This window comes from Neocloeon triangulifer, unplaced genomic scaffold (genome assembly GCF_031216515.1).
Source record: "Neocloeon triangulifer isolate White Clay Creek 2 clone unplaced genomic scaffold, ASM3121651v1 ptg000022l, whole genome shotgun sequence".
Taxonomy (NCBI): Eukaryota; Metazoa; Arthropoda; class Insecta; order Ephemeroptera; family Baetidae; genus Neocloeon; species Neocloeon triangulifer.
Genome location: NW_026775562.1, coordinates 4251498 through 4269624, shown reverse-complemented (window position 1 = coordinate 4269624; position 18127 = coordinate 4251498). Strand labels below are relative to the sequence as shown.

The window sequence follows — 18127 nt, the reverse complement described above, 5'->3', positions numbered from 1 at the left end:
TCATTATTTCCTGTTCAATATTTTGGAGAAAGGGAATTATTAGTTTTAACAAAATCTATATTTGTTCAAAACTGGAATATCCGGTATTTTTTTTTAAATTGATTATTGTCTTACTTTTATTGTGACTAGAAAATTTTTAACCTCTATCTTTAGTGCATCTTTCTCTTCCCTTCTAGTCTCTCGACGAAAATATCTCAATTAGCGATTGATCATCACCTTGATTGCCAAACAAGATCAACACGGTGGAATGATGAGATTTGAAGCAGGTCGATAATTAACACGTCACGCCGCAAACCTCGGGGTTTATTATCGGCACGCTGAGCATTAGCACCTGCGTAACTGCCCACCCGAATCATTCGTAAACAACAAGCCCATCTTGTAATTTGGAAAAATTAAATCAATTAAAACCCAATCGTTGAGAATTGCGACATTTTAGACGTTTATTCGTGGTTCAGTTTTTAACAAGTCCGGCAAGGCAGGTCAGGTCAACTGCGCCCCGCCGCCAAAATCAACAACATCCAACACTTTTTCAGCCGCCCTTTGAAAATATCCACCCCCAAACAACATCCGATTAAAGTGTTTTCACGTGTAAGTGTGTGTCGTGTGTGTACAGCTAGTGTAGGAAAAAGGCTAGTCTGCCAGTTTGTATATATCAGTGAATAATAAATATCATATTCAGCGTATAATATTCTTCGTCTTTTCTTCGATCAGCTATTTAAGAAGTAATCAATCACATTCTATGGCACGAACCTTCTCTATGAATTACATAAGATTATTTCGTTTTCATCTCACACTGGTAACCGGCACTTGAAGCACTAAAGCGACGGACGCGCGGCCTGGCTCAACGGGCAAAATCAGGTTTCCAAATTGTTAAAAGAAATTAATGAAAGTAAAACAAAATTAGTGAAAAATTCAGCAGCCACGACCGGCGCGTCCCTTCTTCTTTTCATTTAATTTCTTTTCGACTGCGCTCATTTTTAAAAAACTTGTTCAAAAATGACTGACTCTATTTGTCGACTATCGAGAGGATCCTCCCAAGCCCGAAAAGGGTCTCACTCACCCCGGGCTCCGCCTCGCTGGCCGCCACCAAGGTCAGAGCAGTTTGCCCCGTTTCTGCAGCTTGGCTTGGGTTTCTCGCAGGAGGTTGTCGAACGAGTCCTCGTGGTGCAGGTTCCCATTCTTGTTGCGCAGATTCTGCGCATCTAAAATGAAGACAAAATTGAATTAAAAAAAAGCAAATGACAATCAAAGATAAATCTAAATTTAGTACTCTCAGAAATCAGAAAGAAAAATATTAAATTAATTTATTTTTCTCCAAACTGGCTCAAATTTGGTCAGACTAAATAAATCTTTTTTGTTAAATTAGAAATTTTTAAAAATTCTGCCAACTAAGAAGTATTTCTTCAAAATAAACAAATTCGTACCCAAGTCCGAGTATCTAACTTTGCAGAACGTTCTCCTGCCGCCGAAGCACAAATCGTACTTGGGCAAAGTGGGGTCCTCGTTGCCGTGCTCCACGGCTTCGTAAGCGTCAACTTTGAAGGCAAATGTCACAAATCCGTAATTGTCCCTGGAAACTCTGCTCATTAGGCTTGACCGATTAAATCTTAATTTTGCAGAATTCTTTACCCATGCTCGCGGAAGTGGATTGAGATGTCGATGATTGGCCCGAAGCACTCGAAGCGCCTCCTCAACTCGGCTTTGGTCGTTCCGTCCGGCAACCTGCCCACGTAAATGACCCTCCTTTCCTCAACCTGCCGCTGCCTGTCTTTGCCATTGGAGTACCAGTCTGAACTGGCACTGCTTCCGCTACTGGAAGTGCTCGACGGCGAGTTGGACCTTTAAAATTAAAACCAACATCAGAATTTAACACTATTTGTTAATTTAAAAATTAATAAGAAAAATGAAACATTCACAGTTATGTTGATTGAACAGAATGTCTCATTTTTCATTTTAGTTCCTTTATAAGAGTTTGATAATCATCAGAAATAAGGACCTGTTGCAACTTCTGCTGGAATATTTGCTCCTCGGTATTGATCTCCGTCTGTAAGGGGAGGAGTCATGGCGTCTCCTTTTAGTTGACGAGGCTCCGATTGAGCGAGATCTAGAGCTGATTGTTCATTTTTTTTATTGACAATTTAGACTGAAGACGAAAAGTTACCTGGAAGAACTAGAGGACGAGGAGGAAGAGGAGGACCTTCGTTGTTTTCTTCTCGATCTCTGCCCACTTTTTCGGCGGGCGCTTGGACTACTGGAGGAACCTGAAGAGGACCTCCCATGGAATTCGCTGACGTGAGAGCGGTATTGGCGATTTTTGTGCGGCGCCCGACTAGGTCTGGAAAGAAATTTCATTGAAAAACTATCAGTAAATTTCAATTATTTGCAATCGATTTAAAAAAATTCAAAATTCCCAATTAAGTGTTTTTAAAACTAAAGCAAAAATTTAATTTGTACAATTAAATAATTTCAAATCCTTCAATTTGACTTTTCAATACCTTTCGGATCTAGAGTCTTTTGTTTCAGGTTTTAGCTGCTGCTGGGTGGAGTTGCCTTCGTCCTCCTGGGTCTGAACCTCGACACTGTGCATCTCAGGCTTCCCCATGGCCACAGTTGGCGATGCCGGTCGGGCAGGACTGGACAGACAAGACGATGCCGCACTACTAGAACTCTTGCTGGCCTTCAATCGGTCCAGCTCCTCCCTTCGTGTCCGATATTCTTGCAGGTTTAGCTTCTTTTTCACAGGCTAATGAAACAAATTATAATGGCTTTAAAAATAATCCTTTTCTAAGCTTACAGGAGCGTCGATGATTAATTTCGCAGTCGGTGCCGCTTCTTCGCTGGCGTCGCTGACCTCCCCAGACTCAAGACCGCTGTCCTTCTTGGAATTTTTCTCCCAGTTCGATCCTGGCTTCAGTTCTTTGCTCTCTTCGGCAGTCTCGGCAGGGCTCCTGCTTGGCACCAGATTACTCTCCCTTTTGTAATCATTTGAGTTGCAGTTGTAAAAGCTGACTTGGGGACTCTCGCCGATGCTAGAGCAGTAGTCATGGTCAAGCTGCACCGTGTCTCCAGCGGCAATCTGAACAAAAATTTAAAAATCAATTCAAAAAAGTTTACAAATTTCATAAATTTGACATATTTGATGAAATTTACGCATGTGAAAGAATTTACGAATTTTGATAAAATTGTCATATTTGATGAAATTTACAAATTTGATAAAGATTGAGAATTCAATAAAATTTACAATTTTAAGTAGTTTATTTCTGTTCAGGGTGGCAGCTGCGTCCTGCATGCGAGTTCCTGTCACCAGGCGTTTGGATGGAATGGCAGGAATCACAGGAATGACTTTCTTTCGGGAAGTTGCCTGCAAAATAAATTAATAAAATTGTTATATCTTCATTAAATTATTACAAAATCATTCATTTAAACAAAAACTGATTAATTCAGAAAAAATACCTTGATTTTATCCACCACTTCCTGGGGTAGAGCCTCTCTGATCTTCTGGTTGGACAAGACGAGCAGAGAGTTGGAAGGAAAAGTAGGCAAAGTTTGCGGAGGCACCACAGGTGGGAGGTCAGCATGGCCGTTCACGCCTTCGGAAGCTTCGAATTGCTCCAGCAAACTTTTGAGGTCGCCAGCTTCCAATACTGAAATTGGAACAAAATTCATTGAATAATTTCAAATTAGTTAAAAATCCTACTTGGCATCTGCTCGGCTATAGTCTCAACGTCAATACAGTCTTCGTCGTCCAGCTCCATTTTGCACTCCTTCATCGGCTTGAGCACCTCGTTCTCCTCCTCGCTGTCGTCGGCAGCCATGATGGGCAGACGCGCGTCCTGACTTTCCGCTTTCATTCCGTAAATCGAAGTGGACGCCGAGGCGAGACGCTCCTGCCGAGGTTTCAACAACGACCGCGAGTTGGAAGTCGAGGGCGTCGCAGACAAACTGACGTCGCTGTCGAAAATGGAGTCAGGAAACGGTTGTCCGGGACAAACGTCCAGGTCCTCGCTGTCCGAGGCCTGCATGGCACCCAAATGCTCCTGCCAGTCACTCAGGATTTTCTGGAAGTCTTCCGTCGGCGTGAAATGCACATTGTCCGAGCTTAATCTAAAATTAACAAAAATGTAAATTAATAATCAATTGGTTTACTGCAAATTTGTTCCAAATCTTTACGAACTGAAATTTGTGAATATGATATCAAATTTTGAAGAAGTTTCTATTAATTTTAATTCTGAATTTCGTTGAATGAAAAAAATAAATATTAATTAAATTACTCTGGTTCAGCATCCCAGAAGCTAGGGCCTGTGTACGGAAACTCGGACTTCATAATTTCCAACAGAGATCCCTGAGAGTCGTCCATTAAATTCTGAAAAAGTTTTGAAAGTTATATTTGAAAACTTAGATATTTATTAAAAACTTGCCTCTTCGTGATACAGAGGCGACGGAAGGGAATTGTTATGGCACAAAGCGTCCTCTTGGAAAATCGAGTCCATCTCGGAGAAATCGACAATCCTGTAAATTTGATTTAATTAGTTTTGAGGATAATTTATAAATTTTAGAAATTAATTTTTTCATTTAATAAGAAAAAAATAGGCAATAATTGACCCAATTAATTATTTTAATTCAATATTTTTTTTTAATTAACATTCAATTTATTTTTCTTTCAAGAACATGAACAATTATTTAGCAACCGTGGATCTGTTAAATTAATATTTGCGAAGCGCTTAACCCAATTATTAGCCCCGTTTGAAAAGAGGCATGGCAGTTTTCTCGTCGGCCAAGGGCGATTTGACACGTCCGATCTCATTACAGAGTCAATCACCCTTCCATCCGAACGCAAGTCGGCCTTCAGATGACTCAGATAAGGACCGAAGTCTGCAAAAAAGCACAAATTTGCTAACCAAATTCGCATGAAATTAAATCGTGACACGATCGGCGCTGCACAAACTCGATCGGTGTCCTTGGCGAGGTCGAATTTCAACCGCGTTGGCCCGGTCAATAACTCGCCCCAAGGGTCGAGCGGCTCAAAAGCGGCCGAATTCGCCCCGGACCGGCCACAGCGGCCAGAATGACCGAAATTCAGCCGAATTCCGTTCGGCCCGAATGAGAAAATTGTAAAACAAAGTCTGGATTTTTTGAAAAATGCAAAGGGATTCGAGTCGAGGCGGCCACCGGCGGCCACGCTGAGGGACAGGAGGCCGATTTGGGCCGTTATCACGTGCAAGAGCGGCCAAAAATAGCGGCTGCTTGCACTTCTTTTGGGCCCGGGCCAAGCGGCGCTGCACGGAGTGGCCCGTGCGGCCGCCGCACTGGCCGCTGACAGCCGCCGAGGCCGGCCGCCGGACACCGAGCGGGACGGGGCTCACCTTGGGCAAGGTCACAGGCCAGCTGCGGCCACCATCACAGGCCCAATCGCGCACGAAATCGGCTCAGGGCCCACCAGCACATATGGATCTTTCCACGAGATTTTTATACCTAGGTTAAAATTTACGTGCGAATTCATGCATGCCTCGACCTGTTCGTCCGACAGGTGCTGCCACCCATCGGAGGCGCCGCAACTGCCACGCCACGAGCAATTTTTGGCGCGAAAAGCTTCTGAGGAAATGCTTTTGCCCTCCATCCCGGAGATTCTGCGTTCGATTCCCACTCCAGACGGATTTTTCTCGGGGGTACTTGAGTGATTTCTTATGCTGGGACTGCGAGCGAAGGGTTTTTCTTCGGGGCCGCAGAATTTCGTGTTGATAAGGGTGCACTTTGCACCACAGTTGTACGCAAAAGCGTTATTAAAAATGAATTATTATTCAAAATAATCTTTCGAAATATGAAATTGACAAATTTTCATGTTATTACTTTTAATACTCAATTAAAACAGAGTTTAAAGGGTTTCTTGAATTTCGATGTTTAAATCAAACAATTTTGCTTTCTAATAATTAAATAAAAAATAAAAAATACATGCTTGTCCCTCAGATCAATTGGAGGTTGTTGGGAATGTTGATTAAATATAAATTTTACAAAAATTTACTTCATTCTACATAAATATAATTTCTGAAAAATATTTTGGAACCTCTTCGAAAATTTTATAAAAATTCAAGCTCAATGATAACAATTATTTAACCCAAGCCGCTGCAGATTAGGTTAGAAAAAATGTCAGACGCTTCTTAAAAAACACTTACAATGAAAATGCGATAGCGCCGGCCAAAAAATTAGGTTCAATGAAAAATGAAAAGATATAAGTGCTTCGTTAATTTTGAAAATTTTCCATGGCGCTGAAAGAAATATTTGCCCGTTTTAATTAAAATACACGATCAATGGAATTGATTGCATGATTTTAGCCACGTTTTCCTTCATTTCATAAAAAAACCTTAAAGTTTCGTCACGACGTGCACACATTTCTATATATTCTAATGGAAAAGAGCCATTTTTCCTGACGGACAGGTCAACAAAGCAGACTCCCCTGTCGTCAATTCATCTTTTCCTTTTCTCTTGATCGTCTCGTATATTTGCAATGAAAACAGGGTCACCTCCCTCTCGTCGCTTTTAACCCATTCAGTCGAATTTCGTTGGTCTCGCAGTTTGTCGGGGGCTCGCGATGGCGAAGGTTGTGGCCAGCATCAAGGCCATCGTCACCAGGGTGGTGTTCGGAAGTCACGGTCTGCTCGCCATTTGGCAGGTCACCATTCTCAAGAAGGACCTCCACTTTTGGTACTTGTCTGCACCCATTCTGCTGCTTTTCTTCGAGGGAATTTTCACACTGACCATCAAAAGGAGCCAAGAGTGGAAATGGTAATTTATTTTTAATTGAAGAAAAATTATAATAGGATTAAGTGCAAAATAAAATGGAAAAAAATAACGCTCTTGTTCTGCTTCTACCTTGTTTTTGTTTAGAGATTTGAATTTTTGATATACTTTATTTTATTTTCTGATAAAATAGGAAATTAATTCTAGATAATTTTCACACTTACGTTTATATTTTAATTATGGCTTTATATTTAAAAAATTTTAATCATTCCGTCAACTATGAGCAAGAAAATCGTATGATTCAGAAGTTTTGTAACGAATTTAAATGACAAAGTTTTCAATTTTTAAAAACTTCAATAAAACTCCACCCAAGGAAACTGGTTTGAATTTTATAGATATCAATTTTCTGAAGAAAAAAAAACATTTTAATTGTTAGTATTTAAAACCATAGGAAGGAGAATTTTCATTCATTTGAAATTTCTTTCTTTCGAAATATTTAAAATCAATCTTGCATTCAAAAAACGTATCGACACAACAACAGGTTCTAAATTTTGTCTTTCAATTAATTTTTTTAATATTCTGTGAATGCTACCATAACAATTTGAATATGAAATTAAATAAATGGAGGAGGGGAAAGAATTCTGTATGTAAATTTTATAATTTTTTTTATATCTTAATCTCTTCCCTTATTTTGTTATATAATTTTTTCATCATATGTTTAAAGGAAATAAATTTTTAAGTAGATTCACGTATTAAATTCGATACTCCGACGAGCCACCTTGGAAGCAGCCAATTTTAAAAACTTTGGCACTCGTCGTCGCGCATTTCAAAGAGAGCGTTGTTCTTTTTGTTGTACTCGCTGTTGACAATTGCTATCCATCATAACGCAGAGCAGCCAGGCCTGCTCACTCACTGTCCACAAATAAACAGCAACCTTGGTCGACGGGCAACAGAAAAGGTCTCTTGTTTCGCGAGGTTTGGCTCGCACTTGAGAGAAATATAAAGAGATGCACAAAATAAATCCAACATATAAAATTGCACAAAACAGAAGGCCTAGGCAACTCTTATCCCCGCCGCGTCGCGCGGATTGCATAACCACGACCTTTCGCAGGCGCTCGAGCGCGCGTGCTGCGGAAAAAATATACACGGCTTGTGCAATAAATTAGAGTACTTTTGGCTCGCCGTTTTGTCGAGATCTTAAGGTCGAGCTCGGGAATTTCCCCATCGTGTGTAAAGTAAAGAAATTTCACTGAAATAGAGAGAGGAATTTTTCAAAGCCGGAATCGATGAATATGCAATTCGTCATGTCGTGATGACAGTCACTAAAAGCAGCCATTTCTCGGACAAAAGAGAACTCATGATGCTTTGTCAAACCAAAGATTGGACGAGAATGCTAAAAAAACGATCATTTGCGATTACGAATAGCAATTTCAATGCTTAACGAGTTTCGTCAAATAAAAATTGGCCCAAGTGAATTTAGATGACAATTTTTTTGTCAGTAATTAAGTATCATTTTTAGAGGTCATTTAATAGGACATATTTAATTAACATCAAAAACTGAATTTATTTTAAGTAATTGACCAATGAAGCTTGTTATGAAAATTTTCTTGTAAAAAAAATTGTGTAATTATAAAGTTATAATAAAAAATTAATTATTTTTAAGTTATTAATTTAGTAATTCTATTTTTCAAACTGAATTATTTTCAATTATCGGATAGTTTTACGATGAAATTTAATTTAAAATTTGAAAAACTTTTAACAATATTGGAAGCAAATTTTGTTTCATTTGTTCTTTGGTGGAAAATTATTGTTGTATTTTTTAATTTAAAAGGCATTTTTTACATGGCCTTTAGGAAATTTCGGGAAAATTAAAAATCAAAATGATCAAAAAGAAGTAAAAAGAAAGGTTTTATTTGAGAAAAAACTTGTTCATATATGATTAAGAGATTTTTTTTTTTTTTTTTTTAATTTTTTCACAGGTTTTGCCCGAGTGTTTTTCTGTACTTGGCCAGTGTGGTGCCTGCCATTTGGCTCCTGGAACTGGACAAGTTGGACAAGAGGTACTTTAATAAGGGTGGCGACCTGAATGCGACAACTCCCGAGGGACTGCAAAAACTGGACCAACTTTTAGGGGTGAAATTAATTAGAAAAGAATTTTTTTTTTAATAAATAATTTCTGAATCGACAGCCGCACGTGCAGATTTCCGCCTTGAACATTTCTCCGGACACGTGGCTGACCTTAATCGAGCAGTTCCTGATGCTGATTTTGATTCTGGGCCGGTGGATGTTGCCCAAGGGAGACCTGACGAGGGACCAACTTTCCCAACTGCTACTCGTGTACATCGGAACGGCCGCCGACATAATCGAGTTTTTCGACACATTCCAGGTTTTAAATTGAAAAATTAGTAAAAATTTTGAGTTTTTCCAATTTTCATGACAATCTAGCTCCAAAAAAATATTTAAAATTCACGTATCATTCAAAAAATCCTGACTAACGTAAAATATTTTCCAAAAGGATGAAACGATTGGGAAACATCCTGTGCTACCAGCACTGACTTTGGCTATTTGGTCGTGGAGTCTCCTGCAGTTCACCGTGGTGCTCACGGCAACCAAATCTTCGAGACGCTCCAGAATTTCGGCCCCGGCGCAAACTTCCAATAGACGAAAAGGCAAAAAGAAAAGAGGACGTAAAGGGGCGGCCGCCTATTGTTGTTCGGTCGATGTCTGGGCAATCGTGATCAACATCCTCCTGCAAGACGCGCCATTCGTCATTTTCAGGTGAAATTTATTTTAAAAGAAATCAAATTCAAATAGGCTCATTATTACTATTATTATAATTGCACTAATGATTTCCTTCTCTCAATGTGAAAGTGAAACTTTTGATTCGTCAAAAAGATATTCTATTTCAAAAGTAATCAGATTAATAAACAAAATCTAGGCTGAAATTTATGATGGAAAATTCAATAGAAAAATAAAATATTTACAAATTTGCAATAATTTGATATGAAATCATGGTTTATAATCAAAATTTACTGAGATTTCTGGAAAAATCCAAAATAGTTCCTACATAAAATGTGATTAAATTGCTCTGAAAATGGAGAGTAAAAAATTTTCTCAAAAATTTTCTTTGCATATAATTACCAATTATTACAAAAACTCATTGAGAATCAGCCCTTTTTTTAATTTTTAATACATATCATTAAACAAACTTTTCTTGAAAATTCTCTTGAAAATAAAATCATTGCTTACAATAATTATAAATTAATTACGATTCAGAGGCCTCCTGATCGGCTACTACCGCATCATCAGCTACATGAACATTTTCTTCACGTGCAAAAACACCCTGGTCATCGCCCTGCAGTTGTACAGACTGTACGTGGTGTTCGCCGAGAAGAGGAACAAACTGAAGAAGCAGCAAAAGCTGGCGAAAGGCAAGAAGAACAACAAACGAGACCCTTCGCCGGACATTTCGTTCGTCCTGGCCAACGCCGCCAAATACGGGCTGGATTTCGAGACGGCCGCTCCGAAGTCCAAAAAGAAAGGTCAGATTCAATGTGCAATATTTCTGGTGACCTCCAGCAGAATGGTCTGACTTTTGAGATAATTATTTTCAAAGTCAAAATAAACACAGTAAAAAAAATCAGATCATAGAAATGATAAAATTAGTTTTTATCAAAAATTTTCAGCTATTTTTTTTTCAAATATCGAACAAAATATTATTTAAATATTAAAAAGAGAGATTTTGGTTCTTACCTTGGTGCTGTTCCTGTACACATTCTACTGCCATTTCTAATCCACATAATTCAGTAAAATTACACAAAAATAATAAATTTTTCTTGCAAAACACGCGCACAGGCCAGAAGCAACGCAACGCCAACTACGGTTTGGCGTCATGCTCAGAACTGCTGGGTGTTGCTTCAAACCCAGCCAGTCGCCTTGATACCGGAGGTCAAAGGGTAAGCGGAGTGTCATATGGATTTATTAAGTCACTATCACTATCTTGATAAAATTTTGTGTGCCAAAAAAAGAAAAAAAGTGATTTATTAAATTTTAACTGGCATTTTATTTATTTTAATTTGACACACTCTTGACAAGGGTCAACCAAATTGAATGAAATTTGGCCCATCATTTCGATTCATGGTCCAGACAAATAGTTTCGAAGGATTTTGAAAAATTCTCAAAATTGTCTATTTTACAGGGGCTCAAAGTAGGCGATTTTGAAGAAAGGAGTTTTCAAAAATCGAAAATATCTCAGTTCCTGTTTGAGATAGCGCAAATGTTTCTATCATCAAACTTGTAGGAAATTAGACGTCCTACAACTCAGCCGTGGTAACCAAGGTCATAGGTCAAAGTTCAAGGTCACTTTTACTGACCTCGGGATTTTAAGTCGATTTCAAAGTACGACGGAAGTAAAATATTTTGATTTCAAAATAGCCAAAAGTTGCCTAATTAAGTTAGCAATAACATAATAAAAAATGGCGGAACTTGTTTTTTTCGTTTTCGAGATATGCAGGGTTAAAGGGGGAAAAACGTGGTTTTCCGAGCCTTTTTAATGCAAAAACAACTTTAAACGGCCATAACGTTTCTCCTGTTAGAGATAGGACAAAATAAGTAACGACAAAAAATGTTCCCCTTGACTTGTTCTTTCTGATCATGTATCAAAAAAAGGTCACATGTCACCGGGGTGTGTGTCAAATTAAAATAAATTATGCCAACTCTTAATTAGGACTTTTTGTTGCATAAACGACATCAGTGTTTTCCAAGTACGGAAATTTCAAATTCTTTCAAACTATATTTTATTTAGTCCTTTTTTCCATATAAATTCGTATCTTGAATAAAAAGTTTAATCATTTACTTGGAAGCTTTTAAATCAAACTTGTTCTACGTTTGCTATAAAAAAGAAGAGCATTATTTTTTGTAAAAAATATTTAAATTCCTATGGAAAAAGTTTGCTTCAAAGTAATATGACGTTTTGTTTTAAACAAATTGATTTCAGTCTCACGTTTTGTGATCAGAGTGACAAAATTGGAAAATTTGCAAAAATTAATTATTTCATGAATTTTGGAGTAAATTAAAAAACTTTTTCACTGGTTTTGGAATAGAAATTTAATAAAAAATTTCACTCAAAAGCTGAACCGGCGGAAATCTGTGAGCGCAAACGACTTGCACGAATTGGAGTTGGGCGAAGAGGAGGAATATCTGAGCGAGGACGAGCAAGAAACGGCCCGGGTGGGCAAAGAGGAGCAAAGCAGCGAGGAGGAAGACGCCCCCGAGGAACAGGGCGACTCGTTTTCCGAGGAGGACGACCCCCTGGCCGAATTCACCCCTGCCCAAATCAGCTCGATTCTCAGCGCAGCCGCAAATTCGAAGAGGAGGTTTTGAATTATTCGGGGGAATTTTAAGAAATTCAAATTTGCAAATTTCAGTCGAGCAACAGTTGCGCCCGCTCGGGGATTGCGACAGGACACGGGCTACTCGACCGCCACTTCTAGTTCACGATCACGCGTCTCTGTAAAAAAAATTATTACTTTTTTTCAAATTAATGTTTAATATATTTTTGCTATGTAGGCAAAAAAGAATCCAAAGACGCGGATTTCATCAGCGCACTCCACTCCAGGTCGATCAAACAGGTTAATTAAAATTTTATATACAATTTGATAAAATTGCTCTTGGAAATTAGTTCCTGAAAAAGTCCCAAATAATTATTTACATTTTACTTTCCAAAGAAATCTGAAATCTATTGTTAAAAATTCCAAATTTGATATAAGGAATAATAAGGAATATTAAATTTTTTTATTTTCCTAAATTAATTCTTTATATGCGGAATCAAACTATTATAAAAAATACGCAAATTTCTTTAAAACATTGAATTTTTTAATTAAATGAGAGGCAAAGATTTTTTTAACCCGTCAAGATTAGAGTAACTTCTAATTATTATAAAATTAATAATAATTTTTAGAATTCGGAATCGATTTATAAGAGAATTATTTAATAATTCTTCATTTATATTTATAATTAATTAATTAATAAAATAATCTTATTTTGCAAATTAATGCACCTATTTATAATGAAACTGAAAAAAATAATTCAATGAACATTATTAAACTCGATTTTTTTCATCTTCTCGTAAATAATTAAAATTTATTACTCATTTATATATTTTGTTGACAATTTTCTATGCTTGGCAGGGTGGTTAAGAAATCTTCGGGCGGTCGTCGGAACGCGTCCAACACGATGGATGAGCAAATCTGACAGCGAAGATTCGCGATCGCCAGTTTGTTCCTCTTGTTTGGCCTCATCCTAGGATTATGCATGCTGCTGATTCACGGTGGGATCACTCCGGAGGGAATCGTCCTGAGCCGCTTCCCCGGTCGCGACAGACCGAAAACTTTGGTCGATCCCAATTTCAAGCAAACCAACGAAAAGGTCACGACGACCTCATCAGTTCTGGGAGACGAAGAATTGCTGATGTAAAGTAAAAAAAAAAAAGATTGCAGAGAGAAGTGAGAGCGGATTTATTTAGGAATTCGGATGGTCTGTTTGGCTCTCGTTTGCGGCTCCGTTTCAACGCACAGGTTTTAATTCCAACGCTGAATGGATTCGCTTGTTTATTCGCAGAGAGCTGCGGTTTGCGTAGAGAGTTGGCCTCGCCTGGCCGACGTCTTTACGAGAACGATGAGTTCCTGCTGTTGTTACGCGCCACACATTTGTGAATGAAACGACGCACCGTAACGTAATTTGCGAAACGACCAGACTGTTAATTGAAAAACTAAATTGATTCTTTCAAATTTATAAATTATATAAATTTTAAAGATTATTCTCATTTTTAAAAACATAATTTTCATCATTTTATTATTTTAAAAATTCATTTATAAGTTAGAGTTTAAAGTTTAAATTTTTAATATTGTATCAATTTTTTTTAAATATCCACATAATATTTTGATAATTAAAACCAGCAGAAAATTTTAAAAATTTATTAGGGCAGTTTTCCAAAATAATTTTTTATTAATTTAGTTTAAAAATTTTACTTTATTATTGCTAATTTGATGATTTTAGCGATTCTATTTGAATTTATTTCAAATTCTATTAAAATAAAACATGTCATCCTTAAGATATTTTTCCTGGTGCTGTTTTTAATTCTGACGCGTGCGATATTATTTGCGAGTCGAGCATATGCTTCACGCTTTTAATTTTAGAACGCCTGATTAAATTGTCGCATTTCCATCTTAAAGAGATTCCAAACCCACGCGAGCTGAAATTTCACGCGCGCAGTGACACTCTTGGGAGGAATGTTTTGGTGATTTCATTCTGATGCACAAATAGTGTTGTTTGTGTGCGGCCACGCTCTTCTGCTTTTCGCGCGCGCTAAATTTAGCCGCGGCCAGACATTCATCTGAGCGCGTCGATTTGCTTATTTAGCCTAAAAGCGTCGCTAAAAGGTGCGTTTCCGCAGCTTCCTGTCCGAGAAACGAGAGGCTTTTTATCTTTCGAGATTTAACTGCGGAGATTTCTAAACGAAATGTTTACACTTTTGAGTAAGACGTGCAGGCCGCTCCAGTTTGTATTAGAAAAACATTTATGCGCGGATATAATTAATTCTCGTGTTAGAAATAGAGAGGAAATGAGATTAAATGCTTTTTAGATAAACCTTAAAATTACGATAGTTTGTAATATTTATCTTTGGCATTTATAGATTAAGTGCTGAATTAGCTGATTTAGAGAGCTGCTGGAAAGACAGATTTACCAGATGTTGCAAAAATTTGTAAATATTATAATGTTAAATTGGTTTAATAATTAAATAATAAAAAAATTGGTTCAAGATGGAAAAATTTGCTTCCGCACAAATAAAACTTACCATGTTAATATTTAAAATTTAATAATTATCTCATAATTAGTTTTTGAATCTCTGAATTTGATCTCAATTTTAGAACAATTTCTTGCTAATCTTAATAACTTAAGAATTGATATAAAAATGCAGAAGTATAAATTTGTATTTGAAAGGTTTGTGCTTTTTGTGTTTATTCCTCTAAAAAGAGGATGAAAAAATTTCCTTGCTTCTGATGAATTAAACGAATTATGAATTTGAAAAGTTCAAAATTTTGTGATTCTCCAAGATTTAATTGTAAAGAATTTAATAAAAATTACTAAGATCTTGTTATCAGTTTTAATCCCAAAATGTTTAGGAATCGCAAATTTGATTTGTAAAATATTTTTACTCAAAATGACTAATGAGTCAGTAAAATTTATTGAATAAATACACACAAAAATATCCACAATTTTAATTTGTAGTTTTATTAAATTACAATCACAATTTTTACGATTCTCATCATTTAATTTTATAAAATAATTTTTGTTTGTATTGTTTGACAAAACTTTTGCGAAATCTTCAAAGATCAACAGCAATTCAAAAATAATTTAATTTTCTGCCGCCAGAAATGAGGCAATTGTAAAATTAAACAAGAACAAAATTTATATAATTTCGCTGTTGGCCTAAAACCTAAACGAAATTAAAGACGCTTTGAAATTTTTTGACGTTGAACAAAGAGGTTTTTCAAATCGTCGTCACCTTGGAGCGCAACATCATTTTTAACGGGCCTGCTTTTGGCACGCTGCACACTGCTTTTCAGCTCGACACAAAAATGCACTCTATTACCAGCAAAACGCGGATTTAAATTTAAGGCAGGCTAATTACTCGCGAGCCGATATATTTACGCAAGGCCAGCACAATCATTTAGACGGGGCAGAAAAACAGCTTTTTTTCCGCACTCAAATTTATGCGATTTCGCAAGCGAAGATTAAACGATGGCGCCGCTCTCGAGACGCGAGGGAGGCTGCTTGTTTATTAATAAACAGGGCTGGTCCATTACGCGCGCGTCACCATCTCTCTCCTGCCGCCGCCGCGGATGAGGCTTTTTAATTGCACTCTCGTGTGTGATTTAAAGAAGGGCCATTTGGCACGCGAGAAACTGCGCGGCCAACTGGAGCCGCACTTCTTCTTTTTCATATCTCTAGGACGCACTTCTTCTTGTTTTGACTGCGTCCGATGGACTCATAAATCATCCGCACTCGAGGACTATCACTCGCTAATTTCGGTTTTGGCGCCACTCGGCCCATTTTGCAGGTTTCCTCAAGAGCTTTGTCGCCGCCAATCGAGAGCGGATTTTTTTCAGAGGGATCAACGATTCTTGTAACGTGCCAAAAATAAATAAAATATAAAATTTCAAAAGATTAATATAATTATTTCTAAATTCTGCAATGTCATTTATTTTTACTATGCTTAAAGACCTCCTCCGGTCATTTGAATTGCTCTTTATTCTGAAAGATTGCTAAATTTCGAGTAAATCTTGTGAAAACACTATTTGAAAATTCCAAACCGTTGCGTCTCAATCAAAAGAAAACCTAAATACTAGTGATTCGCGCGAAAAACGTGTGAGAATCGAGTAGCCAATCAGATCCATCAGTTTTGTACAAAAACTACAGAATTTGGTCACATTGGCGCTGCGATCGCTGATTTTGCCACGTTTTCTGCAGCGCCGTGGGGCATTAGTGGCAAAATCAGCGATCGCAGCGCCAATGTGACCAAATTCTGTAGTTTTTGGAAAAACTGATGGAACTGATTGGCTACTCAATTCTCACACGTTTTTCGCGCGAATCTCTCGTAATTAGGTTTTCTTTTGATTGAGACGCAACAGTTTGGAATTTTCAAATAGTGTTTTCACAAGATATACTCGAAATTTAGCAATCTTTCAGAATAAAGAGCAATACAAATGAAAGGAGAGGATCTTTAAATTTTTTTTTAAAAGTGGCTAAATAATGATGGGAGTAATTTTTTTTATTTGTTAGAACGAAATTCATTCTCATTTTTAACTTAGATTAGTGAAATTTTTATTATTTTTTCTTCAGATATTTTATATTTTCTTTAATTTATTTATAATTCTCTCATTTTTACAATAATTTAGTTATATTCAAAAGATTTAAATTTTCTCTACTTGACTAGATCTGAAGAAATGAACTGTGACGTTAATTGACAGATTCGCTCAACACATTTTCCCAGAATATTTTCAGCTAGTTTTACCTCTTCTTTCCAGTGAAGCAGGAAATTTACATTACACGCGCTCCAGCAATACACGTAATTCTGGTGCCTCTCAAATTATGCTCTCATGACATGCTGCTGATGGTTTATTTTTGCAACTTTTCTGGAACACGCAGATGCAATTTTAACATTGCGGCCAGAGGTGTAAACAAACATAGACGTGAGTATGAGCAAAGTTTATGATATTTTCAAAAATTTAGGCCAACAATGTTTTTTGAAAAAATCCGAGAGCAACAATTTTCATTTTCAAAATTAGATTGAAAACGATGCTTGAGAAAGAAAATAATATTTTTGATCAATTTGATAAATAGTATGTTATTTTTGTCTCTAAAGAAATGAGAACATTTTAACCAAAAATTTATGAATTATGCACTTTTAGCTTGGAAAAGACGCCATAATAGGTAACTTTCCTCTCCTGAATATTATAATTTTGGGTGAGAAATGATCAAATTATTTTGGGGTGAACAGTTTTTTTATATAGATTCGTGAATAAATAAGGTAATTTAGATAAAAAGTGTTTTTATATTGAGCTTCAACGCGTACCAAAAAAGATAAAATAAAAAGAAAGTGGAGGTTAAAGTGGAAGGCTTTAATAGAAGCCTTAGAAACCCGCTTATCAGGTTCTCAAAATGATTCTTTGGATTTACAGAAATCAATAAAATATTATATTTTGTCAATCTTGGTAATTCTTTAAAGTCACATTTAACTAATAAATTGCATCTCAGGGCTTCATTTGTAAATTTTAGTTTATTTTCTAACAAATTTAGGCCAAAAAGTTATTCACATTTGAACTTTTCTCAATTTTGACTCGCAAGTTTTTCATACTTTTTGAATTGTTTAATACAGGAATATAGGTCAATGATTTCCTTTTAAAGAATTCGCACAGATGTGTTGATGCGCCGAAATCGAAAGGGACCCCGGCGTCGAAAATAGCCGCGCGCGGTGGTGCATCAGCGGATCAGAATCTCTGAGGACTGGTGCAACAAAGTTTGTTCGCGAAGGCCGGAAACGCGTTAATTTTGACGCGTAGCTCGTTCCCACCAAACGCATTTTTTGAGAGGTGAAAGCTCCACCGAAGAGTCCAGACCAGAGATTTCTCTGAAGATCTCTCGACGCCGCGTGGTCGCCGCAACGCGCCTAAATTTAGCCTTTTTGAGCGTCGGGCGTCCGGCCAAGGAATTCGTACGTGAATGACGTCCGGCGGAATTCTTCTTCCCTGCTTGCGACAGTGGCGACACCACTGCATCGGTCGGTGTGCGCAAGCGTCGCGTTCGGCGGCGGCCAATGTCGAGGCTGCGA

The 18127-nt window shown here is 37.3% G+C and overlaps 2 protein-coding genes across 6 annotated transcripts; one reads left to right on the top strand and one right to left on the bottom strand.

Moving 5' to 3' along the window:
- Positions 1–415: 415 nt before the first annotated feature.
- On the bottom strand, positions 416–10603 carry LOC132204541 (peroxisome proliferator-activated receptor gamma coactivator-related protein 1-like). Of its 5 annotated transcripts, none has more exons than XM_059633099.1 (13): positions 10489–10603; positions 4419–4509; positions 4272–4363; positions 3698–4104; positions 3454–3635; positions 3242–3361; positions 2795–3076; positions 2496–2743; positions 2162–2335; positions 1997–2110; positions 1630–1839; positions 1425–1579; positions 416–1202 (listed from the first exon to the last, which is right to left on the bottom strand). In XM_059633099.1, exons 1-13 carry the CDS (start codon positions 10533–10535, stop codon positions 1093–1095), a joined length of 2232 nt encoding a protein of 743 aa, XP_059489082.1. In that variant the 5' UTR covers positions 10536–10603; the 3' UTR covers positions 416–1092. The 5 variants fall into 5 exon arrangements, with proteins under 5 accessions (XP_059489082.1, XP_059489080.1, XP_059489081.1 ...); XM_059633097.1 differs by having other exon boundaries at positions 3454–3644; positions 10489–10599; XM_059633098.1 differs by having other exon boundaries at positions 1425–1570; positions 3454–3644; positions 10489–10547.
- Positions 6587–13117, top strand: LOC132204542 (transmembrane protein 26). Its single transcript, XM_059633103.1, has 10 exons — positions 6587–6780; positions 8715–8868; positions 8936–9121; positions 9251–9513; positions 10012–10277; positions 10591–10691; positions 11866–12110; positions 12162–12246; positions 12304–12365; positions 12924–13117. Exons 1-10 carry the CDS (start codon positions 6587–6589, stop codon positions 12985–12987), a joined length of 1620 nt encoding a protein of 539 aa, XP_059489086.1. The 3' UTR covers positions 12988–13117.
- Positions 13118–18127: the final 5010 nt, after the last annotated feature.

Bases quoted from the DNA above. Each gene is read 5' to 3' on its own strand.
- LOC132204542 (XM_059633103.1), top strand. From the start codon at position 6,587: ATGGCGAAGGTTGTGGCCAGCATCAAGGCCATCGTCACCAGGGTGGTG. The intron at 9,514-10,011 runs GTGAAATTTATT...ATTACGATTCAG, and splicing joins GCGCCATTCGTCATTTTCAG to AGGCCTCCTGATCGGCTACT. The intron at 12,111-12,161 runs GTTTTGAATTAT...TGCAAATTTCAG, and splicing joins GCCGCAAATTCGAAGAGGAG to TCGAGCAACAGTTGCGCCCG.
- LOC132204541 (XM_059633097.1), bottom strand. From the start codon at position 10,535: ATGTGGATTAGAAATGGCAGTAGAATGTGTACAGGAACAGCACCAAG. The intron at 2,744-2,794 runs GTAAGCTTAGAA...TTGTTTCATTAG, and splicing joins AATTAATCATCGACGCTCCT to CCTGTGAAAAAGAAGCTAAA. The intron at 1,580-1,629 runs GTAAAGAATTCT...CCTAATGAGCAG, and splicing joins ATCCACTTCCGCGAGCATGG to AGTTTCCAGGGACAATTACG.